The sequence below is a fragment of the Olea europaea genome, unplaced genomic scaffold (genome assembly GCF_002742605.1).
Source record: "Olea europaea var. sylvestris unplaced genomic scaffold, O_europaea_v1 scaffold227, whole genome shotgun sequence".
NCBI classification, from domain to species: Eukaryota; Viridiplantae; Streptophyta; class Magnoliopsida; order Lamiales; family Oleaceae; genus Olea; species Olea europaea.
The window spans coordinates 671,095-698,855 of NW_019240764.1; the positions used below are offsets into that span (position 1 = coordinate 671,095).

General features: G+C 30.1%; 1 protein-coding gene across 3 annotated transcripts; it reads right to left on the bottom strand.

Annotated features, from left to right (window-relative positions):
- Positions 1–1,053: 1,053 nt before the first annotated feature.
- Positions 1,054–10,772, bottom strand: LOC111381217 (protein MEI2-like 4). Of its 3 annotated transcripts, XM_023004970.1 has the most exons (16): positions 10,061–10,772; positions 9,303–9,468; positions 9,019–9,064; positions 6,925–7,269; positions 6,260–6,675; positions 5,998–6,156; positions 5,589–5,702; positions 5,365–5,513; positions 5,058–5,140; positions 4,556–4,972; positions 3,508–4,156; positions 2,737–2,821; positions 2,539–2,607; positions 2,250–2,429; positions 1,544–1,670; positions 1,054–1,435 (listed from the first exon to the last, which is right to left on the bottom strand). In XM_023004970.1, the coding sequence occupies exons 2-16, from the start codon at positions 9,363–9,365 to the stop codon at positions 1,428–1,430; spliced, it is 2,910 nt and encodes a 969-aa protein (XP_022860738.1). In that variant the 5' UTR covers positions 9,366–9,468; positions 10,061–10,772; the 3' UTR covers positions 1,054–1,427. The 3 variants fall into 3 exon arrangements, with proteins under 3 accessions (XP_022860738.1, XP_022860737.1, XP_022860739.1); XM_023004969.1 differs by having other exon boundaries at positions 1,054–1,670; XM_023004971.1 differs by lacking the exon at positions 9,303–9,468 and having other exon boundaries at positions 1,054–1,670.
- Between the last annotated feature and the right edge of the window lie 16,989 nt (positions 10,773–27,761).

Sequence of the window (27,761 nt, forward strand, 5' to 3'; positions counted from 1 at the left end):
GAATAGAAGATCGTGTCTTGGAACTAGCGAAGATCGGTGTCCTCGATGAAATTGTAGATGCAATTGCTAACTGTTTTTATCAATGTAAAATTAAGACCTCAAACCCTCAATGTCAATGAATTGCAAGTTACAAATGAAGTGGACGAGGAAAATCAAAGAGTCATTGCAGAATCGAGTAAACAATATTCAACAACCTTACTATACTAATAGAATGGATATTAAAGTCTTTCTTAATCATCCAAATGAGCAACAAGTCATGTAATCTTCAACTGAAAAAGAAACCATAGCTGCAATTAGACAAAAAGAGAAAGTAGATAATCCTAAGGATGATTGCATGAAAATACAAAAAGTTTCGCTCTATACATGTTTGAAAAGCTAGAAATATATCGACTTTAACAAGATGTTGATAAAAAGATGTTCATGCTGACGAGTTACTACGTACCCACAACTTTAAAGATGTGATAACAAATCTAAAGAATAAATCATCCAATTTTATATAAATATTTTACTTTATTTTTAACCTTTAAAGTAATGTGACGTATATTTTTTGTTACATTACCATGTGAAGACAAGTTTTCTTAAGGAAGCTAAAAAATTTATGACTTATTATAAGGTGGAGTTTATTCTTATTTATAATTGACCCATGTAGGGACCAAAATATGTATAACTACTATATATATTTTTAATAAAACCAATTACTGTTTTTGTCTTAATTACGAGAGAGAGAGAGAGAGAGAGAGAGTCATCCTCTTAAACAGCCAAATCATTGAGATGAATGAAAGTAAGGGTGGCCATTAAAAAGGGATGAGGTTTCGGTGAGCCATCCACAGCCACGTGCACATCTAGAATGGTAAAGTTCAAATACAGTGCTTGTTTAGTAGTAATTTTGATAATTGATTTTTTTACCGTTAGAGATAGAGTACGTCCTACTTGTGAAAGAAGAATTCAAAAATAACAACTGAAATAGTGAAATAACGATCAGAAATTTGATTTTAATTGACTTTAAGCTCTACCAAACAAGCTCACAAACTACTCTAGAAAAAAAATTGCATATGCCAGCAACTCAGACAATATGAGTGGTAGAAACAAAGGATGCACAAAATGCAGACGTCCTCCAATTCAAAACAAATGATACAACAAAAAATTGTTAACAATCTCTCAGAGATCTCTTAGCATACTGCCCAAAATTAATAACAAAAGGAGGAAAATGAAAATTGCCAAGAGAAAAAAGATATGGCAGGACTTGCCTCCATGCAGCAGCATAATTTGCCGTCGCTCAGAAACTCCCTATACATATAGAATTTAGTTCCTCAAAATCGTTTGCTCTGTCAACCACAAATTGCAATGCAACTCCTGGGTCAACCAATCTGTCAAATTTCTGCACTCTCCAAATTCACAAAGATATTTTCTCCCTTCAGCTGCTCCGTTTATGATCCTTAATTTACATTAGTAAAATTCAGTGAATGACTAATACATACTCGATTCTACAGTGTTAGTGCTCACAAAACGGAACCAACAGCTCAAACTGAATCCTTGCCAGAACCTGAAGATGAGTCTCCATTGGAAAATTCATCCCCATTCAATGGGACTTCTTGATTGAAGTCCTCACTAGTGCTGGCTCTAATTTTTCCAGGCCTTGGTCGAATACTAGTGCCCATTGGGAAGGGAACCTACAAAAGAAATACACAAATATCAGATGTTCCATATTTCTAGATAGTTGCCGGATTTTTTTTAATACAAGTATGATAATACTGGTCCTCTGTTGGTGAAAATCAGGTAACTGACAAATTTTGCATGCATGTAAATACTAGTTCTTGAAAATATGACACACATAGCAGCACAAAACCATGAACCAAAGTTAGTTGCGTCTATTTCTTGCAGAAGAAAAACAACATATATATGCTCTCTGAAAAATTTTAAGATCTGCGAAGCTTGTGTCTATTGTGAGTTCGAATACACATCCAACCAGAGCATGGGTAATTTGTTTAAAACCATAACCAACCAAAGCTCTCAAGGTGACTTGGGCCTTGTGAGTTTTGGTTAGTGGTTAGGTACCAGACAAATTCAAAATCTGCCTTTCACAAAACAATAAATGATATGATGAGCTTAATTCTGAAAAGTGAGATTTCCATGCCTACATCAACAAGAAGAAAAAGCTGAGCCTTATCCCAATAACTTGGATTTCCACATTAAGGACAAAATAAGCTTTAGGGAATAGACCATAACTGTTGGTTCAGCTGGGCACTTACCTGATCACCTGCATTAGGACCCTCAGTATGGAAGAGAATAGGGCGGCATCTCTTGTCTTCGTTCATCAAGCTTGAATTCTGGAAGTGTGCAATGAGGGCAGCCTTTCCCTGTATACGAGCATATGCCAAGGATGCCACTTTTTCACTATTGAACTTCTCCCATTTCTTTCCATTGAAAGTCTGCCAATAACAATATTTGCTACTTCAATTTAAACAAATAATAACAACTGCAATAAGAATCTTACTCTTTTTTTTTTTTTTCACAAGAAGTGGCATAGATGAAGCATACCTGATAAAAAGGAATTATGAGGGTAGGATCAGTCATGTTTATAAACGCATAACCCACATTGCATTTGTTCTGGAACAAAATGGAGTAACAAAATATTAGACATCAAAATAATAAACCTATTCCCATGATCAATATGTCATCAAGGGAGACCCCGTTTGCAAACATGAAACAACGTTTAGAGAAGTAACAAACACTTGCCTTGAAATCAATAGGTAAGTAAATGAAATCATAAGTCCCTCGATGGCGTTCATCAATGGCAGCCAAAAGCATCTTTGAGGTGTACCTAGATTTGACACCATAATGAAATAGAATCATGCCCAAGAAAGGGAAAGAAAAATTAAATAATCCAATTAACTTCAAATATTGATACAGCAAAGCAAGATCAAAAAGAATCTACTGGACCCAGTCCTTGATATTTTAACGATCTATTTAGCCTGGTTTGGAAGGTACAAACGTGGCAGTTCAATAATAAGATAGAACTTCAGTAAATCGAATGGTGCGTAAGCATTTATTATATGCAAATGCATACTAACACATGGCAATAGGTTGTTGAAGGTTAGATCAAGTTCCAAGCTGGTCACAGCATAAATGTTTACACAAAATTTTCCAGATCAAAGCATCGTAAAACAAAAATAAGGTGAGGATTGTGCTGGTATTGAAGAAAGGCAATTGCATGAAATGAGGCTTGAAAGAATAGCAGGGTGGTCGAGTGCATGAACACAGCAAAATTAAGCTTCAATCAAATTTTCCTGTCCAGCCAGTCATCACCTCTCCTAATATATCAAATGAGTATATCAAGTCAAAACGTGAACATTTAGTTATTTTAATCACTTTTGTTATAGTTTACAAATTACTGCTTATTTGTACTTAATCTAGTAGCTAGATAGTTGCAAAATGATATCAGAAATGAAACTGTCAGCTTGGAAATATAATAGCATGATTTCAGAAATTAAAGAGAATAATTTGTACTTGTTGGGAATGTTCTTTATCATTAGTGTCGTGCGCTTGTCTTCTCCACATACAATTCGGTCTATGTCAAGCTCAAATTGTTTCTTGTTGTCAGATTGACTTGAGCTGCCTTCGTTTCTGCGTCCTCTATTCCGTTCAGTAGGAGAATCAAATGAACTCATCATAGAAATCATTTGGCCTCCAGTAGGAAACATCATGCACCTCTGATGATGAGTATGCAATCCAATATTTTTAGAAGGGATTGGCAGGTCCATATAATTTCCACCAGTGCGAGGAAAGATGTCATGAGGGATAAATTCCAAAGGATGTGGTGAACTACCCGATCTCATCAAATTTGCAAGTGAACCTGGGTGAAAAGCAGTGCCATCAGGAGATTCCCCAGCATAAGCATGTCGTCTATCCCAGAGAGCAGGATTGGCAGACGGTGCTGACCCCACATGGTGGTTATTTATAGGCATAAATGCATTCAGCATATGAGATGGTGCTCTAGGAACTGAATGCAATTGTTGAGGACGAGCAGCACCAATCCCATTGACAAACGATGGCGAATTTGACCACACAATGCCTTGCGACTGAGGATGGTGTGAATTACTCCACAAGTAGTGACGCCCAGGAGGAGGACAGCTTCCATTTCCAGAGGAACCAAAAACTGAGAAACAGAAGAAAACCAGATAGTCAGAACATCAAAGAAACTAGCAAGTTAAAAGCTGGGTTCATTACGTTCTGTAATAAGAAAGCCTTGTATGTTGAGGGTCCATTTAGTAAAAGGGTGGGCTGTGATCGCCATTGTTGGTAAGCAGGGAAATTGAAGATTCCAGAATGGAAGCTGAATTATCAATTTCCAGTGTCCTTTTCTTATTCTTTCTTCATCTGTTCTAAAGAAAATTTTGCTACATGAATACAACCATCAGACTTCACGGCGTCTTTTCACCCTTTTCATTTTCCTTAAGATTGCTGAATTAGGGAGCCACTTTGATATCCATTAACCGCAACAAAGAAAATTAAAACAAATATGAAAATGGTAAGACAATTAGCCACTGGCACTTACCACCTTCATCCAACTCAATTGACTGCCCATTAGAGCTAACTCTATGAAACTGCTGGTTCTCTAAGATTACTGGTGGTCGAACACTGATATTTGTAACCATGTTACTGGTAGAACCAGTGGGAGGCCCATTAGTTAAACCATCATGATATTCTGGAAGTGAATGGGGATGGGAATTTGACAACCCCTGAATTTCAAACTTTAGGTTTCCCTGTGAGTGACCAGATTCACCAAAACTGGACTGATTTCCTACTGATCCCATCCTCACCAGAGAGGGTAAACTGTTAGGTACACTAGATGATGCCCCATGGTGAAACATGTTATCCAAGAGTGGACTAATTGGGTGTCCATTCATCAAGTGTGAACCAAGAATAGTTCTGTTGTTCGTACTTGATGTGATTCCCCCAAGTGGATATGGTCCTGGAAAAAATTTAGGACAACACGTGACCACGTTTCCCGTTGATAGAAAGCTAATCAGCAGTGTAGATTATGAGAAGTCAATTACCAGAAAATACAGAAGTCAAGTTATTAGGAGGGCTATTCTGCTGCACTTGAAGACCAGATTCTTCTTGGTCCAGCTGCATTAATCTGTAAATAGCAAAGGTTAACTTGGTAAAGTGAATAAGAAACAAATATTAGCTGTAACATCCATCATTCAATAACTAAAAATCACCAAAGTGCGATTCCTGGATCACAAGATTTTATAAATGAAGAACACCAAGAAAGCAAACAAAGAAGAATTAGAGAAGACGATGAAGATAGAAACTGCTCAAGTAAAAAGTGAAAGAAAAGAACAAGTGCTAAATATCCACCTTTCAAAACCACCAGTTACGTTCGCTTCAACTTTAATCTGCTTTCCAGCAATTTCACTCCTGTTCAATGCACGAAGAGCAGCTTCTGCAGCTCTAACGTCATAAAACTCTATCAATATCTGATGACCTCTATTGGGGGTCCCTTGAATCTACATCCCAGAAAGAGTAGTTAGTAACCGTATTAACATGCCATCTGAACAGACAAGGTTGGGACCCAAGCTTACCTCCTTGATCTCACCATAAACACCAAAAATTTGTCGGAGTTCATCAATTGAAATAGATGAATCGAGGTTATAAACAAGAAGAACTCCCTGATTATCTTTTTCTGATGGATTGTCCTAAGAGGTGGACAACAAGGTTCAGGGAATATAGTTAGTCACAGCAATAATAAATCTGATGCAAAAAAAAAAAAAAATGTAGAACAGCATGCTCATTGTGATCATAATACTATGCTAAACATGATTGGAGCAGCAAAAAGCAAAATAAATAATAATAATAATAATAATAATAATAATAATAATAATAATAATAATAATAATAATAATAATAATAATAATAATAAAAGTAAAGAGAAATAAATTAAAAGAGAAGTTCGAACTTTATGTTGAGAAGTAACACCTAGCAGAAGCTTACCTTCGGAAATGAGAAATGTATGTCAAATTTCGTACGTCTTAATGGCTTACTCTGGAGATCTTTCATTGCATTTTGGGCTGCTCTAATATCATAATATGAGATCATAACAAACCCTCTATGCTTCCAGGCTGTATATAGAGTGCGGATCTCTCCGTATTGCTGCAATTCAAATATGAACACAGAGGATTAACACCAGTCAGAATACGGCAAGGATATACTTGTACTGCAACTTCAAACACTACAGGGAAATGAAAGTGCCCACCTCGAAAAGCACTCGTAATTCAGAATCTTCGACATTGCTGTTTATATTTCTTAAAAAGAGTGTCCTTGACGGGTGCTTCTGATCATTGGAACCATACGACAATCCCAGATGATTATTAGAAGAGACATCAGAAAATTCATAATTTCTTTGTGAGGGACCATCTTCTCCTAGCTCCAGTCCTCCAACACTACTAAATAGGTCTAAATCTTCCATGTCACCCCCTTTATTAGGTCGGGCAATGTAGCCAAACCCATCAGTCAAACCAGAAAGCAAGTCATCATCATCAGGCAGAAGATTTCCAATAGTTTGAGCCTCAAGTTCTTCAAGAGACTCAGAACCCTCTTGTGCCTCATAGTGCGAGGCAGCACCACCACCAAATGAATGACCATATGAAGCATCATTTGACAATAATCTCACTGAAAAAGAGAAATGCAAAGAAATAAAGGAGCAATTACTTCTTTTCAGCTCCCACGGTAACTTAAATGGTAGTGGATAATTTTGCAGAACTGCTCAGTTTTGCATCTCAAGCTAGAATGTTTGAAAGAAAATACTGGTATACAATAAAAGAGTTGGATGAAATGGATCTAACAGACAAGCTGGAAACAGTTTGCATATAGCAAAGATATTTCATCATTTGTCGGATAAGGGGAAAAGAGCGAACTTACCCTTTCTACTGAATAAGTCAGATAATGAACTTGAAAAGAGACCATTTTCAAACTGAGCACCCAGGACATTTATTCTATTTCCATTCAAAATGTAAGATGCAGACTCCGCATTTGAATTAAATCTAGCACTTAGATCATGGTCAACACCACTAGGCAAGGAATGGCTGGCTGCTCTTTCAGCTCCAACAATGTGCTTATCTAAGGTATTGTTAACTTTTTGAACATGACTTTGAAAATATTCAGGCAGTTCAAAACCCTTTCCCGTCTGAGGATCCAGTGGGGTCCTATTCTCGAGAGATGACAAATCAGGACCACCGGATTTGAGTGCTCCACCCGTTTCCAAACCTGAGAAGCATCCAAAATAATGCTATAATGTTCAAAATAAGTTTGAAAAGCTTATCAATACATATATGAATCAAATAGTTGTATTATGTACAAATCTACGTAAGAACTCTTTCCTCTTAGATTTTCTTGTATTTATGATAGACTCATGGAGTTTGACTGCTATTCCACTTTTCCCAATGCACCAATTGTATGATGACAGATATGGCCAATGTAATATATCTTTTCCAAAAGAAAAGGAAAATCTCATAGTTCTCCAGAACACTATGATCGTGATTTAGAAAACGGATTTTCAGATAATGCATGCATAACTCATGTTAGAGAATAGCTACCGATCCAGTGCTCCAGTTTTATCGACTGAAGCAACTACAAAATGAACCAGGAGGATAATCAGAACCTTGGCTAACTTCCAGACTGTATACACTATACTCTAGTTAGGACATTAATCAGGTCTTTTATTCATTAAGTTTGCACACCACAAATTACTACCACCTTAAAAACTAGCCATAAATTTCACAACTCTAAATGGATTTAGAAACTTGGTTTTTCACCGGTCATGAGAAACTCATGTAAATAGTGCAGCTGCCAATCTAGTACTCCAGTTACATCAACAAAAGCAGCCACAAGTTAACAAAGAGGCTGCTCAGAATTTCAGGTTGCATACCGTGAGATATTAGTGTGTTACCATGCAAATGCTAGTCACGAATATAGAAAATAACTGGGTGCCATCTATTTTAACGATGGCGACCAATTATTCTAAGTAAAGGCCAGATAAGAAACAACATCATTTGCAAATGTACAGCGTGAATGTGTGGTTGAATGAGTTCGAGAAAAAGGGAATTTTGATTTAATGGATGACAAACAGGGACAAATATAAAATGCCTCGAAAGGTTTAAGAGAGTGCCCAACTTTTGTTTAATAAATAGAAGAACTTTCCATAACTTTTGACGAAATAACAAACAATTCGGTCCAAACTGCAAAGACGTCTTGAAAGTGAACCCTATTTCATGAATATGATATCTGACAAGTATGATGTGTGGAATATAAGATAACCCTTTCTAATCAAGCTCCAATGTAGATTACTTCTGTTCATATGATGATATCCATATGAACCTTTAACTTGCATTCATAGTAAAAGGCAGTTTCATACCGCTGGGCCCACCTACAAATTCATAAGGCTAAACAAAGAGAACACAACAACACTACGTGTGGAAGGGCCATGCCAGCGTCGGACAATATAGAAGATTTGACACGTAATAAATGCAACAAACTATGTTATTCTTTTTGCTCCTTGTCTAAGTTGTCGTTAACTCAAATACTTCCAAAAAAAACTTCTAAGGTTTCATTACAGGGTCCATAGACTATCCACACCTTATTGCGCAAATGCACGACAGCCAAAATTCAAATTAATAAAGGTGCACCATCTGAGGAGGGAAGACACAGAAGTCACACAAACAAATTAAGCACAGCTTAATTTATAATCTATTGACAGGTTCCTACACAGGAAGTATCCATAATATATTCCAAACTTTGTTTTCATTCCTGCACGATGTTCCACAACAGAATCCCACAAACAAATTTAACACTTAACCCCACCCTCCCACTTGTTTTCTCTCAAAGAGGTGAAATTAAATCCTCAGATTCTCTCAATATTGCTTGACAGTTGAAGAATGGAAGTCTATGCTAATGCAATTATAGGGCTACGTCGTGAAAAGGCTAGATAATGCAATTAGCCAAGTAGATGATTGATACCGTAGTAACCAGGCATCGTATCCATCTTCCATAGGCCAACCTGTCTCTGCAAAGCATAAAAACACAGGATCAATCACATACGATGTACAGAGACTACATAGTTTCCTTTTTTCATATTTTTTTTCCTTCTCATTTTTCCTGTTTTCTTCTTTACTTATTTTATTTTCCTGTTGAGGGAATTTAATTCTCAAAGTGTATATTGAATGCAGAATTCCAAATAAAATGTTTTTTGCTGAGATTTTTGATAAATGCTCAAATTTGAACAATTTTTAGGCGAAAAATACCTCATCATGAAAACGCACATCCTCAGAGAAAAAGGATGAAGGAGACGAACCCCTTGGGTTCATTATTTCAGACAGTGTGGTCTAAACTTAACGGAGAAAGAAATGTCTTTGGCTTCCACCTCAGCAAAAACACTTCAATTCTATAAGAAATTTCAAGAAGATCCAGCTGCAAAGAAAATTTGCATAAAGAATTGACCAGATGATTGATGTATTCGACAAGAAGAAAAAGAAAATGCTGGACAACCCACGAACAGACTGACAACAATGGTGGGAAGTGACAAGTACACGGGAAGTCGCCCACAATTTTTAAGCCAAGGAGAAGGCAAAAGGAGTACAACAGAGCAAATTATTAAAAAAAAATTCTGCTTCACTGTTAAGGTGGCAAAAAAGGGTGCTAAAGCACATGTTTTCAGTTTCAATCAATAGCAGTTGCATTTAAGATCTCACAGCTAAAAAGGCAATTAAATTATTGAAAGAACCATTTACTCGATCTGAGATTGTAAAAATGAGGAATCTTTCCCGAAATTCAAAAGCCTCCAAATCTGAATTATGGAAATTATATGAAGTAGAGAGAAACTCATGTGAGCAGATGAAGAAAACAAAAAAGTCAGCTTTAACTCAAAACTCACAAAACAAAACCAACCAGCTGTCATCACAATTTCAGTAAATTCAACAAAAATCACAATCAATGAAAATCTGAAAACCTAAAGTGCTGCATAAGTTTAACATAGAAGGAAAACATTCAAAAATACGCGCACCTTGGACAATTACGAAACCGTCCCCCAAAAACAAAATATCGGAAGAGCAACAAATTCCGAGAAAAACACGCTGGCACAGAGACGGAGAAAGGCGGGGACAAAGAGATAAAAGGCAAGAGAAGCAGAATTTAAACACAGGAAGCGAGGTTGTGATAAGGATTTTGAGAGATAAACTGAATTATTAATAAAGAGGCATAAAATAGGAATAAATTGCGGCAAAAGGCAAGGGAGAAGGAGATTGAAGAAGAGATCTAGGTATGTGTGCCGTGCAAATAACCTCCAAAGCTTCGATGCCTTTTCCTGTACCCTTCTCTTCTCATCTCTCTCCTCATTTTCTTGCTATTTCTCTCGCTTCTTTACCCCTTTGTTTCACGTTAACCACGTTTATTCCCTCTCTTTCTTAATGTATAATTCTGTATTATAATAATTCTCTCTGCGTAAATTGTCAGAAGAATCGGTGTCTAGTCCTCCCTCCCAGCCGAATCTGTGAAATTTTCCGGCGAGCCAAGGCAGAGATCCCGATCTCCACCGCTCACTTTCTAGAGAGAGGGAGAGAATTTAGACACTGTAAAAAAATGCAGAGCGTGAAAGAGAGATCTGTATGAATGGAAGGTCGATCAGAGAGAGAGAGAGACAGAAGTTATGTGGGTTTCCTACAAACACGAGAGGAGGACTGAGGACCCTCTTCCGATGGTGCTGCTGGATCAAAACAAAAATAAAATATATTACAAAAATATCATCAACTAATCAACCAAACAATTATTTTCTGCTTTCACCCTACCTGGACCAGCCACTCACGTTATTAGCTCAACGTACCATTTCCCATTGGCTATCGTTAAAAAATCTTATTAATTACCCATTTTGGCCCCCATTTTCTGAAAATGAAAATGAATGGAATATTATTTTTTTGAAAAATGAACAGTTAAAAAAATTCGATTTATGTGTAATATTATTTTATAAAACATTGTGTAATTGAAAATAGAAAAGAAAAAAATGGAATGTAATATAATAAAATTTAATGGGAGTCAAACAGGGGCTAAAATTTAAATCAAAATTAATAATTAATTGTAATAATACATTTAATCACATATTTAATTAACGTTTATCAAAATTTACTAAAAAATTAATTTTAATCTATATTAGAGAGGAACATTTCACTTATTTTTAGCTTCTTCTAGTAAAATTACTATGCCATATGTTGCCTTCTCAACCATTCACCTTTCAGTCTTTTAAGGGGGAAAAAAATAAAAAATAAAAAAAGATAAATTGACATGTTTGAGTTTCATTATGATCTGTGAATGCATTTTGGAATAATGAATTGATGAAGAATGTGTGATTTAAAAAATAAAAAAAAATTGAATTTGTCTGTAATATTATTTTATTAATGAATGTACAGTTGAAAAAAATAAACAGAAAAATGTATTTTAAAAATGATGGGAATCGAATGGGAGCATAATTTTGATTATAAATTTAAGTAATTACTTGAAGGATAAAAATAAAAATTCAATAATTTTAATATACACTTCACAACTTTCTATATCAAGATTAATTGATGATAATTATAATAAAATATTAGAGTTTTATTTTGTTTCGGGCGGGGGGCGGAGTGGGGTTGGTTGTGATTATGTGATAGTCAGTTTGGTACGTTGTAGGTTAAGAAATGGATAAGAAGAGGATTTGAATTCGTACAAATAATGCTTGAAAAAGATAAAAGTGGGTTTCAGGTGATTAGGATGTGGTTAAGGGGAAGGTTTGTACGAGTTGGGCTTGAGTGGGCCCCCAACTGTCCAGCTTATGGCTCATTTGATATAATTTTTTTTTAGAATAAATTTTGTGAAAAATAATTTTCTCCAAAATGTGTAATTAAAAAGTCAAAGGGATTAGAGAAGACTGTTTTTTTTTTTTTTTTATGCTTTTGCTAAAAAGATAAAATAATTAAGCCCCGTTTGTTTTCCATTTTTTTCTTATTAAAATGAAAAATATGATCGTTATCTATCACATTAAGCCACCAAATTTGAATTTTTATCTCTTATGTGGGATCCGTAACGATTATATTTTTCATTCTCATTCTTCCGAAAATGAGAAACAAACGGAGCCTAAAGCTCGGTTTGATTTCTATTTTTTTTCAAAATATATTTTTCTCTCTTTTTTTTCAATCATACATTTTTTATTAAAATAATATTACACGTAAATCAAAAAATTTTTATTATTTTTCAACCATACATTTTTCATTTTAAAATACATTTTTTCATAAAAATGGGAGACATGCGAAGATTCTTATCTGTCAAACAATCATAATCCTGTTTTACTTTACCAATTGACAGCTTTTCAATTCTTTAATCCTAAAATGTTGTATATTTTAAAATTAATGTCACGGTTTACTATGTCACAGAAGATTAATTTAACCCTACTCAAACTATATAATATACATTTCTTATTGATGTGGCATAACATTCAAATTCAAAATACTAATGTACAAACACAATATCCAATTCAATAAAATATGTCTTATCTAGAGGGTGTTTGGTAAGAATTTTTATGTGAAAATGTATTTTTGAATAGTAAATTGATGGGAAATGTGTGGTTGAAAAATAAGAAAATTTTTTTGATTTACGTATAATATTATTTTAATAAAGAATGTGTGGTTGAAAAGAAGAGAGAGAAAAATGCATTTTGATAAAAATGGATGCCAAACAGGGCCTACCTGGCACATGCATTTCAATAATTAAGGATAAGAAATGCATAACAAGCAATGTCAATTCTTCATTAGTTGTTATACTTCAATCCAATATAGAGCCAGCTCTTTTTGTATACTGATGAAAAAATAATATTTAGTAGTGGCATCTAACAATGCACTTGTTTGATCCCCATTATTTGGAGAAAATGAATTTTTCAACAGTGTTTTGACATAATTTTAACTATACATTCTTTAATAAAATAATATTACACGTAAATCCAAAATTTTTCTTTATTTTTTAACCACACATTTCACATCAATACACTATTCAAAAATTTATTTTTCCCATCAAAATGGGGCTCAAACAAGGGCAATGTATGATGGACTATGGAGTCATTTAATTGTAATAAATTTTTGTGATTTTAAATTGCTTAAACTACAGCATAAACTCACCTCCCTCACTATCATTAATTATTTTTATCTTTGCTCCCATTGCTGAAAAATTTTATCTACTTGCAAAGCTCAAATAATGAACTGTTGCCATGAAAGTGCAAACCACAAGTGTACAGGTCTACTTAAGTAATAAAGTGGACTTTTTTAGTCCGAATTATCGATCTCTTGAAATGTTTACTTTAAATTATACGACTTTATTCACTTTGATTCTAACACTAAAAAGAAACACATGAAATTAAAATTATGAATTTGAAAATGAGAAAATAACTAAAACTATATGAAAATGAGAAAATATAGAACTCTTGAAAATTTCGGAGAAAAGCGTGGTTAGAATTTGTGGTTCGTTTATCTGTCGCTTAATTAATTTTTTCACAAACCAATTAACAAATTAATCATTTACAATGTTGGACCCGATTTTTTCAATTTTAGTTAATTACCTCTCTCGAGTGAAATTAACACTAATTAATTGATTTAACCTACTATATCTCTATGTCGATTAAAACCAAGTGACCACATTGAATCTTTGTGAAAATAGCTCAATGGATCACCTAGGATTAGAAGCACATCTCTATTCTTTACAAGACCCTAGTGCTTCTAATAGTTTGTCTAAAATGTACAATCTTCTCTCTAACGATATACAAATTACAAACATATTTATTCATTCACCACATAAATGAAAATGCAATAATTACAATAGTAAAAACACGTGAAAATAAGTAATTTAACATTAAAGAGCAAATAGTAAAATTAATTAAGGCTGAGTTAAATTTAAACCATAAATCCCAACAATAAAACTTAGACCATGTTAAATATATATTAAAAAGGAAAATACTTATAACAATACACTATAAGTGTAGCAAAATAATAGAGATTATAGAAAGAATCTCTTTTGGTTAAATTTTTGAAGATAATGGTTAATTCTTGATTTTAAAAAGTATAGGCAAGACGGTCTCCAAGATTGTAGCAACCTCTATTCCTTAGCATTCATCTTAAGTGCAGTTCAAGCACAAACAAATTCACTTCTTCCTTGGGGAGTGTCTAGGGTGCAGTGGATGACTTCCTTTTTGGGTCCCTTGGGTCGATTTAGTAGATAAGAAGGCGTCGAAAAATTGAATTTGGTTTCATATTGCAACTAAGGACCTAGATAATTGCACGTTAGGTCCCTCAACTTGATATTGTACAATTTGATCCTTAGATTTTGATTTTCATATCAATTATGCCCTCCAAAAATGGCAACCCTATGTCCTTGAACTTTTTGACATGTGCACTTTGGTCCTCAACTTCACAATTTTTGTACGATTTTGGTTACTTTTCACTTCCTTTTACCTTGTTTTATTTCCTCGGGTGATTTTTATCTACAAAAGCCATAATTATATAATTGTGAATAGAAATACGCTCAATTTAATCAATAATTAGTTTGTTAAAGTATCTAATAAGTGTGCAAAAATACCTATTAAATACTCTCAAACTTAAGCTCTTGCTCACCCCGAGCAAGATTATCTATAACACAATCAAACAACAGGTGATAATGACCAACATATTAGATAGCTTGCAAAATATTAGCAAGTGTAAAATTGTATGATCAATTCACAACTATTCTACAAATAATGTTAACAAAAGTAATTAAAGTTTATCTAGCCCATGTTTGAGCCCCATTATTTGAAAAAAATACATTTTTCAACAATATTTTTGACATCATTTCAACATACATTTTTCAATAAAATAATATTACACGTAAATTCAAAAAAATTCTTATTTTTTAACCACACATTTTTCTTCAATACACTATTCAGAAATTCATTATTTCCCCAAAATGAGGCTCAAACAAGGGCTAATATTCGATTGGTGTTAGTGTGTCAGCAACGTCACTTTCAGTCGTCATCTAAATTAAAAAAAGTTGTCAAGACAGAAAAATTTTCAAATTTGCTCCAACCCAATGGCTTTCTATAACAATTATTGTACCAGTTTCTCGATTTTCTAAACAAATATTAATAAATTCTTTAAAACTCTTTACTAAACAACAAAGCAAAATAAATATTGTATAATTGTCTAATGACATGAAATATTATAACTAAAGATCAATATGTTTGTAATGGTCTTATATTACTTTATCGTTCAGCAAATTAATTTCTTCAATTTTTTTTAACTCTCTTTTAATTTTTTCTTGACCTTCTAAAAGGCTTAAAACAATAATTAAAAATAATTTTTATCATGTTTAAACAAACTCCCAAAATTGGGATACAAAACAGTCAACTTAACTATTGGATTATTACCGAGCTTATAGTTATTGGCAAAAGACACTCCACACAATTTTTTTTCAACATGCATGGAATCAACACACTATTGAAAATTTACTTAATCATGCACAACGTAATTTAAACAATATTTCAATTTTCACCAAAGATCTGCTTTGTATTTAGATAGATATTGTGATAGAAATTATACTTTTGTTGAATTCTGCAAACTTATTTGCTTTTCTTTTGTTCAAACAATCTCGATATGCAACACAAGCTATTCAATTGTCCAACTTCTAAAAGAAATCCACACAAGAAACAAGATTAAGAAAACCAAGATTTTTACTTTTCCTGTACTTGCAAGAATAATAATTTTTTACAGTTTTCAAACCCTAGCATCTTATTTATATAAGCACAAACGGGCTTGGCCCGTCTTTTAACCCGATCCAATATTTAATTAATCTATTTAATTAAATTTGGTCCATAAATCAATTAATTATCCAATATTTGTTAATTAATTGGTAAATCACATTTTTCTAGATCTTCTTTTGTGTGTGATCTATTAAATTTTCAATCATGATGCCTAACGACGTGAATTATTAAAACACCCTTTTTTAATTTATTACAAATTCACATTCGTCGTCGCAAATTGACATCTATCAATGAGTCGGGTAATTAGTGTAAATAAAAATTCATTTAGTTCAATCAATAATTAACTTGTTAAAGTAACTAATAAGTGTGCAAAAACATACTTATCAAATCCCCAAACTTAACCTCTTGCCGTCCTAAGCAAGATCATCTATAACAAAATCAACCAACACGTGACAATGATCAACACATTAGATAGTTTGCAAAAAATATTCAATAATGTAAAATTGTATAATCAATTCACAAATATGCTTCAAATAATGCTAGCAAAAATAATTTGAATTTATCCAATGTTTGATCGGTGTGCACGTGTGCATAGTCACTTTCGATCATCATCTAAATTAGGAAAAAGTTATCAAGATGAAAAAAAAAATTTAATTGGTTTCCACTTGAGCCTTAGTGGTTAAATATTTCATTTTCCACTCGTGAGATTCACATTCCTTAAATACATGTGTGCATGATCACTTTCAATCATAATCTAGATTAGAAAAAAGTTACCAAAATGGAAAAAAATTCAAATTGACTTCAACCCGACCTTTAGTGGTCAAATATGTCATTTTTCACTCGTGAGATTCACATTCGTTAAATATATATTTACCTTCTTTCCCCAAATGTAAATTTAAAGGTTGCTCTCAATTCACTCATTTCTTTTTTAACTAGTTTGATTAGGGCTGACAAGCAATATCAACCTCTAGTCATATAATTATTCTCCACTAATGAGTGCTTCCACATTCAAGCATATACTAAGTAATTCATACCCACTAGTTATATAAAACCAAATATCAAATACAATTACACAATAACAATATATTTTTTTTTAATTAAATCTCATGTTTTACCTCGTTTCCTTAAAGCTTTCTTTTTTTTATATTTGTAGCGAACTTTAGATCGATAACTCTTCGATTATTTGGACCAATGGGTGTGGGTTTCGAGATATTCATACGGACTTAATAATTCGAGTAAAAAAGGCTACTAAGCAAGGCTTATTATCCAACTACTGCTATCGTTTTTGGGTTCGAGTTGTCGATCCATAGACGAAAGTTTACTTTAAATTACACAACTTTAATCACTTTAATTCTAACAATAAAAATAAACACACGCAATTAAATTTATGATTTTGAAAATGAGAAAATAAATAAAAACTATACAAAAATAACAAAACATAAAACTCTTGAAAATTTCGGAGGAAAACGTGATTGGGATTCATTGTTTTGTTTAACCGTCAATTAATTAATTTCTCCACAAGCCAATTAACAAATTAATCATTTACGATGTTAGACCCGATTTTTCAATTTTAGTTAATTACCTCTCTTAAGCGAAATTAATCATACTTAATTGATTTAATTTATTATATCTCCATGTCGATTAAAATCAAGTAATCACATTAAATTTTTGTGAAAATAGCTCAATAGATCACTTAGAGTTAGGGATATAAATCTATCCCCAACAAGAACCTAGGATTTCTATTATTTGGCCTAAAATACACAATATTCTCTTAAAAGATGTACAAATCACTAAATATATTCATTTATTGAGCTCATAAATGAAAATGCAATAATAACAATAGTAAAAATATATTAAAATAAGTAACTTAACCTTAAGGAGCAAATATTAAAATTAATTAAAGCTAGGTTAAGTTTAAGCCATAAATTCCATGTTAAATGTATGATAAAAATGAAAATATTTATAACAATATATTATGAGTTTGGCAAAATAATGGAGAGTATACAAAATTATAAGAAAAACACTTTTGGTTAGATTTGTGAAGATAATGGCTAGCTCTTGATTTTCCAAAAATTTCTCCAAATCCTTAAATATATTCTCCTTTTTCTCCTGGTTTTTCTCCAAAAATTTTCATGAAAAAGTAAGAGAAAAGAAAAAAAAATTCAAAGGAAGAAGAGAAGAAAGAAAAATGATTAAAAAAAAAAAAAAGCTGAATGAATAAAAACCCGGCTACTACCTTTTTATTTTAAAACCCTATCCTATAAATTACAGCAAAAGCCCCTAATTTTAAAAAGTATAGGCAAGATGCGCCGTTGAAAAATTGTGAGACCCATGAAAAATGTGATTAATGTTTATTATTTGACTTTGACTTTGACTTAACCCTTGTTTGTTTGGGGATTTTTCTATTTGGCCTCTTACTATTCATTTTCATAGAAAAGTCTATATTGTCCTTAATAAAATGATTCTTTCTATACTGCAACATATATCTTAATCTTTAAACTATTTTATCTTATATTTATTCTATTTTGAATTTTAGCATTTAAATCCATTCTTTGATCAAGTAGATTTGAATAATCTATAACATACTGTTCATATTTTTCATTAAGTATATTATATTTTTCAGAAGATTCATTCATATTTTTTAATTGAGAAATAATATTTTTTATTTATTCTAACATTTTTTTAACAAATTATTTAATAATTCAATTGTATATCCTGACATTAATACAAATAATCATTAAATCATGCAATGAATCCCTTTGATTCTCTAAGATCTAAAAAGATTCATTCTAATTTTAACAAAAATTTAATAGTTTTACCTTAATTTTGATCTGGATCTTTATTCTTAGAACCGAGTGACCTTTTTAGCTCTGAATATGTAAACTGCTTTCTTCTACGGCCTCCTGCCTTCACGAAATTTTTACTATTTCAGCTTCTTACTCTCACTATATCAATTCTAAAGAATAAAATTCTAGAATTCTGTTAAAGAAAAACTCTCTTTTTTGCTAAAATAAGAAGGAAACTTTCTATTAAATCCTTCAAGAATCTATGAGAATAAAGATTTAGAAACTCATATTAATATCAAAAATGTTGAAATTTTATTTCTATCAGAACTTCTACAAGATTGCTTTTGGTATATAAGGATTTCCAGAAAAATTAGTTTTTCAGACTGAGGATGACTTAAGAGTGGCTATTGATTACAATTCGAAATTTCAAGATGATTTCTATCTATCACAATGCCTCTATTTATACAAATATATGAGGCTCCATTATTGATATATTACATCATTCAGCACATCAGCAAAAGGCACACTTGCATTTCTATTATTGTCCTCATTGGACCTACATCTTCACATGCAGCATCTGATTTTTATTAAATGAGCTTATATTATTGTCCTCTTTTTCTATATCTCCACATACTTTTCCAACTTTTTATCCAAAGAGTATTTTTTTCTATTATTGTTATTTATCTTTTATGTCTTCACATGCAGTTGGGACACTCTCTTAACTGTCAGGATTCTTTGATAGTGGTAGAATATTCTGGAAATTGATGTATTTCGAATCTTGTAATGTAGTCCTTCAAGATTTCTGATTTTGCATATCCTCCATTTGATACCAGTTTTCATGTTGACACAAGCATGAGAATTTTTTATCAAACAAATTTTTAGCAATATTGTATATAGCTTTAATTTCAAGTGCTCTTCTATATTTAATCCATGACTTTGTCACTGTTGAAACTTTTCTATCGTTCTCCACCACATCTATTTGGAAGTTGGTTGCATCATATCCAATTGAGATTATGTGTTCAACTGGATAATAAATAATTACACCATATTTAGGACTTATTGAGTGAAATTTCAAATATATTTTTCGTCTCTTGGCAAATCTTGATACTTTTTTTTTATGAATATGTTATCAAATTTAAAAATTTCAATCAAATCTTTTCCTAGATATATCAAATCCATAAATCCATGGTCTGCTATAATCGTTATAAATGAAGGGCCTCCTTCTTCCATAGCTGTTATTTTGGGATAAATATTATTTTTCAGAGAGATTAAATATGAATAACTTATTTTTATTTCATAAGCAATTCTGACTATTTTAGTATATTCTTCTTCTTTTGGATCCAAAGGGATTGTATCATCCTTGTCTATGATGCTGATAGTTTTGGAATCTTTTTTATCTACATGTATTACTACTTTTTTAGTTGGTGTTGAATCTTCTTTTTTATAAATTGGTATGGTGTCACGTCCGTGTCCACTGTTGCTTCCAGCTGTTCCTGTTTGGTATTAATTTGGAAAACTCATTTATGAGCTATTTGGTATATCTGTCTCAGGCAATATATCTTTTAGTTGTACTACAATAGCATCAACTTGATTTTTGAGTTCTATGACCTCTTTATGATGCGTAGTTGTAATATTCAACAATATTTTTATATTTGAGTTGGACATCTATGAGATATGTGTTGCTCCAGTATTTATATATTCAGATTCTTCTTTAAGAAAATTTGTCATTTTTTATATATGTAGGATAGATTGATATAATTTCATAACCCTGATTTTATCCATCAGCAAATTTTATGTTTCTGCTGAGAAAATCTAGAAGAAAATTATTAACTCCTTTAATATGAACTATATCAAAATTATAAAATGCTAAATAAGCTTGCCATCTATGGAACCTTCTGTACTGAGGTTCTGATGGTAGTTTATTCCTAACTAATCCTACAACTTGAGAATTATCAGTTTCAACAATAAATTTTTTAGATAATAAAAATAATGAGAACTTTTTTATTCCTCTAATAATTGCTAATAATTCTTTCTCATGAGTGGTATAATTTATTTCTGGCTGATTAAAAGTTTCACTTGAATATTTACAAATTTCATTTAAATATGTTTTTAATATTGCTGCCCACTATTTATCTGAGATATCAGTATTAATAATCAAATTATCTTTTTCATCTGGTAATCTTAATTTTGGTAAATTTTTACATGCTTTTTTTAATGATTAAAATATTTCTATATATTTTTCATTCCATCCCTTAATATTTGTTTTTCTAAGTAAATTTGTATTTTATGTCTTTTCTTAGAAAGATTTTCAATAAAACTTCTGCATAATTTAAATATCCTAAAAAATTTTGTATTTGTTATTTGGATTCTAATTTATCTGGAAAAACTTTCTATTTTTTTTAGATATATAAGCCTGCAATTTTATTCCTCTTTTATCTATTGGTAATCCATGAAAATCTATATCTTATTTTTCTATTATAGATTTCTTTTTATAATGTACAATTCCTTCTTTTTTACATTCATTTATGAATTGGATTAAATGATTCCTATGTTCTTCTTTACTGTTAGAACATATCAGTATATCATCTATATAAACAATTATAGATTCATTAAACTTTTTAAATATATCATCCATTTTTCTTTGATATATTTGTGGTGCATTTTTTAATCCAAATGACATTACTAACCATTCATATTTTTCTAAATGCAGTATATTATATACTATCTTCTTCCATTCTTATTTGCCAAAATCATAATTTACAGTCGGATTTAGAATAATATTGTTTTCCTTTTGCAAGATTCATTAAAACTTCTTTATTTGGTAAAAAATATCCATTAAATTGAGTATATTTATTTAATTATTTATAATTTATAACCATTTTAACTTTTACTCTAACCTGTTCAGAATGTTTCATAACCATAAAGATTGGACCACTATGAGGTCCATTACTTGGTCTAATAAATTTTTGTTCTAACAATTCTTTTATCCAATTTTTGAATTCTTGTATATCTTCTATAGTATACATCATTGGTCTGACTCTTATTATAACATTTTCTGTCAATTCTATCTTGGCTTTAGGGTGATGTGGTTTCCAAAATAATAATGAATTTTCTCTATAAATTTTTTCTAATTGTTCAATAATTTGTTCTATACTTATTTCTATTCCTATTTTTTAAATTTTTTTATACAATATTTTTTTATTTTTTATTTCATTAAATATGATTGGTTTTTCTCCCATTTATCACCAAGTCGGGCTTGCTGAACTCTATAAGGTTTAAATTCTATTGAAATTTTTAATAAGTGTCCACAAGGTGTTTATAACATCATTATATAATTATTTTGTTTATAATATTGTAATTGTTGTATAAAGTCATTTCCTAATAATATATCACACTCTAATTTATCATATTTATAAATTTTATTTATTATAACTTATTTACTTCCAAGAATTATACTAACTTTATCAGCACTATTTACTATCTGAGTAATTTCTCCTGTGACTCCAGTTATTTTTATGTTACTATTATTATTCCATAATTTTATCAGAAAACATTTAAATATTGTTATATCACTTCCCGTGTCTATTAAAGCACAAGTTGTTATATTTGTTTCTACAATAGTAACTTGTATATATACAGTTAGTGGAAAATTTATTTGATTGTTCATTTAGTTCTTTTTACATAATATAGTTTGTCCATTATGTACTATATATAATCTTTCTCTTTTTATACTATAACCTTCTAATCCATTTAGAAAACTCATTCGTAAAAGTATATAAGGGTTTATATAATATGATACTAAAAGATTTATTTCTCATATTTTTATTGGCATCTTAACTTCCAAATCTGTAATATGTACCCGTCCATCAAAATTTACATATCTATATGGATCAGTTTTATGAGTTATTAATCTTTTTAATTCTGATTGAAGTTATATGACATTCACTGGCTCTTGTATCTATTAATATATTTGGTCTATTTATATATTCTCTTCCATTATAATATTCTCCTTCTATTTTCATATTTCTAGCATTTCTATATAGTTTTACTTCTTTTATATTATTAAGTTCTTCTAACTGGTTTTTATTAGGTGTTTTAAGACTTTTTGATCTTTTAATTAATTTTCCATCCTTAAATGTCATATTATTAGAACATTCTCCTTCATTTAATTCTGTTGTTTCAAGTTTATTTTTTGTTATGCTAAATTCATATTTTTCTGGAATTAAATTTATTTGTTTATTTGGTTCTATTATTTTGCTAATATCCTTACATTCGTTATATACTTCAATATATGGTTTATTAGAATAAATATTTCCATAATTAGAATTGGTAAATGTATATAAAGCTCTGTATTTTATAGTTATAATTTGATCACCTGGTTGCATGATATCATATATATGCAGCTTAAAATATAGTCCTAACACTTTATTAAAATTTCTATCTTTTAATGAAACACAATATTTTGGGTAACATGTAAACATTATTTTTTGATATGCCAGATTTCCTTTTATTATTCCTAAATGACTAACTTTTAAATTTATTATTCTTCTATCATGTAAGGTTATGGTTAAGGGTGAATCTATTCATTCTCTAAATAATGAATTAAATATTATTTGTATTCCTGCTAAATAAATATATTGAATTTTTTCACTTTATTTTTTACTAACCTATGTTAATAGTTTTTCAACTGTATTTTTTGTTAATAGATTTAATTTATGTCGTCCATATGTTGTTCTTACATCTATGATTTTTTTCTATTTTGTGATATTCATTTGTTACTATTCTTTTTCTTTTCCAAATTCTATCTAAAACTTCCTATTTCCCTATTTTTAAATCTAAAGATAATTTTTGTAATTTATTGTTATCAAATGTAACTTTTAATCCATATCCTTCTATTCCTTTATATTCTTGTATATTTATATTATTACTTTCTATTTCCTCTATTTTTTAATTCAGAAACTGATTCATCATCCTCTGTTTCATTTATATAAACTTCTTGATTATAATATTCTTTAATATTTGATATTTCACTAAATTCATCTTTTATTTCCAAATATTCTTTTTGTAATATTTTAACTTTCTTTTTATCACAATCATGGCTTATATGACATATTTCTTTACAATTCCAATAATTGCATTGATTTTTATTTTTCTGTTGATCATATGGGATATCTTTTCTTTTATGATATCTTCTTCTAGGTTATATATATATTTTTTATAAAAGTTTTTAAATTTTTTATTTTTGTATATTCTTTTATTAACCCTTCTTTTAGGATTACATTCCCAATGTATAAGATTATTCATATCTTTACAACATATTCTAGTTAGTTTTCCTATTTTTTCATTAATTGTCTTTGTTGACATATATATGCAGGTTTTTCAAATAAAAATTTTATTCTTAAATCCAAAGTTCTAGGTATTCTAACATTTTCTCTAACATATTTTTCAAATTTTATTTTAAAATATATTCCCCACGAACCTGGTAATTTATTATAGTACATATCTTGGTATACTTCTTGGTTCTCATTACTGTAAAATTGAACATAATAATAATTTCTAAATTCACAAGTATATTCTTTAATTTTACACATCACATATTGTTAAATTTATTAGTTTAATTCTAGTATTGTCTTTTTCTCTTATTTTTTCTCTTTCAGTATTTCTTATCCAATTTTCTCCTAAAAATTCATCTGAAATATATTCTGCTAACTTTTCTATACCTTGTCTATCTGATTTTATTATCTCTGTTTGTACATTTCTTTTTATTAATATTTTTGTATCATTACTCATTCCTTCCCACCAATTTCTAACATCTCCTTCAAAGGATGTTATTAAAAAACCTATTTTTCTTTCAATATTTTTCCATGTGTCATCTTTATTATATAAAAATAATAATATCATTGATTCTGCTCAAGTTAATAAGGCTTTTTAGTATCTATTTTGCAATTTAAATCTAATTTTGTTCCTCCATAGTTAATAGGTTTATCATAATTATCATTTAATTCAAACATGTCTCTATATTTATTTTCTTTAGGTGGTTGTCTATCTCTTACTTTATCATAAAATTGTTTATATGATTTATTATATATAGGTGCATAACTTTCATCTGAATCTTGTAATTCTTGTTTAAAGTTTCCTATTGGATTAGGTCCTCCTCCAGTATTCATTAAAACTTAGTATTTACTTATATCAGTTAAACTTAATTGATCAAAATTTTCTATTAGTAAATCTAACTCCTCGTTCATCTTTATCTTCTTTTTCTTCTACTTTTCATTTTCTTAATATTTTTTTCTAGATTCTTCTTCTTCTAATATTTTTTCTAAATTCATCATCCATACTCCATATTTCTATTACTACACTATCTTTCTCAATATATTTCTTTCCTATTCGAGTCAGTTCTCTCTATTAAATTTTTTATCTATTTTCTTTTCTTTATTTTTATTATTTTCTTTTATTTCTCTAATTTCAATTTTTAATATATTTATATAATTTCTTGTTTCTCTTACTTCATTTCTTAAATCTTATATATTTTTATTAACTTTTTTATTAATGACTTTAATTCTTCCATATATTCACTTATTGACATATTAAAATCATCTTTCTAACATATAAGTTAATTTGCATCTTTTATCATCTTTTTTATCTATTATTATTACAAATCTTCTATTAGTATAGTTATCTGTATTCACTGATTCTTCTTTTATTATATTAAAATATTTATTCTCAAATCTTAATCTTTCACATTTAATTTTATTAATTGTCTTTTATTTGATACTCTTATTTCTTTTGGTATTAACATTATATCTCGTATTTCTTCTTGTATTTTTCCCATTTTTATAAGTAATCTATTTTATTTCAAATCTGTATTATTACTTGCACTGATACTTCTCTTTATAATATAAATTGATTTCTTCATCTTCATATATTTTTTTTAATATTTGTTCTTTTATTTCTTTGGGTAGTTCTTTAATTATTGTTAATGTCATTATTTTTAATTTATTATGAATAGGTTTTAAAAATATTTAACTTCCTCTTTTTTATTCTAAATGCCAATAATTATTTATTTTTTTAATCTAATTTTCATGATCTCTATGGCTCTGACACCAATTAGGGGGTGCTACTTGGGGCAAACAAAAATCAAATAAATCAAAAAATTCTGTAAACAAAAAAATTCTATCAAAATTCAATTAATATTTAATTTTAGGGATTAAAATGGAAGATTCCTATATTATAGTGATTTGTTATGCAATATTCAAAAGGAGAGGCATTTCAATTAGATAAATTGGTCAAAAGTTATTTAGGGGAAAATGGCCTCTTTGTATATGTCATTTCCTTGTATTTCCCCTCCTAGGCGCCACATTCTTTGCCAAAAAAAAAAAAAAAAAAAAAAGAATTTGGTTTCATTTTGCATACAAGTCCCTAGATAATTGCACGTCATGTCCCTCAACTTTGATCTTGTACAATTCGATCCTCGAATTAAAAATTTCATATCAATTATGCTCTCCAAAAATAGCAACCCCGTGTCATTGAACTTTTTGACTCATGCACTTTGGTCCTCAACTTTACAATTTTGTAAGCTTTTGGTCCATTTTCACTTCATTTTGCCTAGTTTTATTTCCTTAGGTATTTTTACCTACAAAAGCCATAATTACACAATTGTGCATAGAAATTTACTCAATTTAACCAATAATTAGCCTGTTAAAATATCTAATAAATGTGTAAAAACACACTTATCACGAACCTTAGGTAAAATTGCCAGGGGGTGTTCTTGAGAACAATGATAAAAAAATTGACAAAATAAATGATTACTAATTAAATTTTTGTCAATAATTATTGACGATGTTACTATTGCAACTCTGATTGAGGTCGATATCCATTGATTGTTGATGGGATTACAAACAACAATACTGTTACTGACATACGTTTGTGAGCGATTACCAACAATAATATTGCCAGTGTTATAAAAAATAAAGAAATCGCCAATGATCCTAAATGGTGTGGCAATTGGTATTTCTGATAGAAATCAATACATTATGATGATTCAGAAGGAACTATCGATAATGATATCGTTTGTGATCACCAATACACGTTCGTCAGCAAAAATTGACAACAATATTGTCAATTATGCACTTGGGAAATTTTATTTTTTCTATATTTCTTAAGAAACCTTTTTGAGATCCACTTTTTTGCTTAAAATGCATTTTGGAATAGTATTTTAATGAATAATGTGTGTTTAGAAAATTAGATTTACGTGTAATATTATTTTATTAAAAATTTTGTGATTGAAAATAAGAGAGTGAAAAATGTATTTTGAAAATAATTGGACCAAATAAGGGTTTAATAATTTAAATGTTGTCTTATTACCACCTTATAATATTACAAACTTGTAATTATATTTTTAGTCTTTATTTTGTTCCTGATAGAATTTTCAATAAATGTTTAATATTTATGGTAATATCTCTAAAACTTTTAGAATGTGACATAATTTAGTTTAATTTTAAGCATTATACTAGAGAGTTCAAGTCCAGTCAAAGCTCAAAGATGTGATGAATCCTATATATTAACAATAATTAAATTTACTATTTAGTTATGAGTCAATAAATTTATATATATTTTATTGCAAGCCTAAGTTCCATATACGTTTATATGAAATAATTAAGGCTGCAGGTACAATAAATTAGGGTTGTGAGATGCAATTGTCATTCTCTAATTCGTGCTTAATTTACAAAGCTCCATCTCGAATAACTAATTTACATGGTATTTGCCTCATTAAACACTTTGTTTGTAAAAATTAGATGGGACAATATCAAATAAAGAAAAAAATAGTACAAATAGTTAAGAGTAATAAAATGCCATCTTGTTAAAACTTTGTCAAAAAAATACAATATGATAAAATCTGAGCGAATGAAAAAAATTATAGTTACTCTCCCTGATTTTAATTAATGAAAATTATTGGGTTGGGTCATCCATGTCTTGTATGCTAATGATTTCAATATCACAATTCTAGTGAAGTACATACTGTTTTATTATAGTTTTCAAGCAATACCGTCTTCATACAAAATATATAACTTTTAGTTTGCATGATGGTCCATTCAAAAATAGTTTTTGTTGTTACTCTCTTCAAGAGTCTTGTATACAAAGTAAAATATCTTATAGATTATAGACATTTATTACACAAA

Coding starts and splice junctions, on each gene's coding strand:
- LOC111381217 (XM_023004969.1), bottom strand. CDS start 9,365: ATGAACCCAAGGGGTTCGTCTCCTTCATCCTTTTTCTCTGAGGATGTG. Junction 5,141..5,364: donor GTAACTGGTGGTTTTGAAAG/GTGGATATTTAG, acceptor TGCTATTTACAG/ATTAATGCAGCTGGACCAAG. Junction 4,157..4,555: donor AATTGAGTTGGATGAAGGTG/GTAAGTGCCAGT, acceptor TCTGTTTCTCAG/TTTTTGGTTCCTCTGGAAAT.